General features: G+C 31.3%; 1 protein-coding gene across 1 annotated transcript in view; it reads left to right on the top strand.

The window, feature by feature from the left end:
• Positions 1 to 502, top strand: part of LOC105805732 (cytidine monophosphate-N-acetylneuraminic acid hydroxylase) — a 40,606-nt gene that overhangs the window by 22,534 nt on the left and 17,570 nt on the right. The window contains exon 8 of the mRNA XM_012638673.1: positions 7 to 50. Within this exon, the coding sequence (XP_012494127.1) occupies positions 7 to 50 (44 nt within the window). The remainder of the gene's footprint in view (positions 1 to 6; positions 51 to 502) is intronic.

Raw genomic sequence — 502 nt, forward strand, 5'->3', positions numbered from 1 at the left:
AGAGAGTTGATATTTCTATAGACCCTATGGATGTTAAAAGACTAATAAAGAAACACTACAAGCAATTATATGCACATAAATTCAGAAACTTAGATGAAATGGACCAATTCCTTAAAAGCCAAAAACCTCCAAATCTCGCATAAGAAGAAATAGATATCCATATATCTATTAGAGAAATTCAATTCATAGTTTAAAATCTTCCAAAAATAAAAAGTCCAAGCCCAGATTGTTTCACTGGCGAATTCTAACACATTTAAAGAAGACATAACACCAATTTTACATGTTCTTTTCCAGAAAATAGAAGAGGAGAAAACACTGTCAACTCATTTTATGAAGCCAACATTATCCTGATATCAAAAGGAGACAAACACCTTATAAGAAAACTACAGATCATACCCCTCATGAATATAGAAGTAAAATCCTCCAAAAATTTAGCAAATTGAATCCAGCAATATATAAAAGGAATGATACAACATGACCAAATGGGGTTTGTCACAGGAAT

The sequence above is a fragment of the Propithecus coquereli genome, unplaced genomic scaffold (genome assembly GCF_000956105.1).
Source record: "Propithecus coquereli isolate 6110/MARCELLA unplaced genomic scaffold, Pcoq_1.0 Scaffold131, whole genome shotgun sequence".
NCBI classification, from domain to species: domain Eukaryota; kingdom Metazoa; phylum Chordata; class Mammalia; order Primates; family Indriidae; genus Propithecus; species Propithecus coquereli.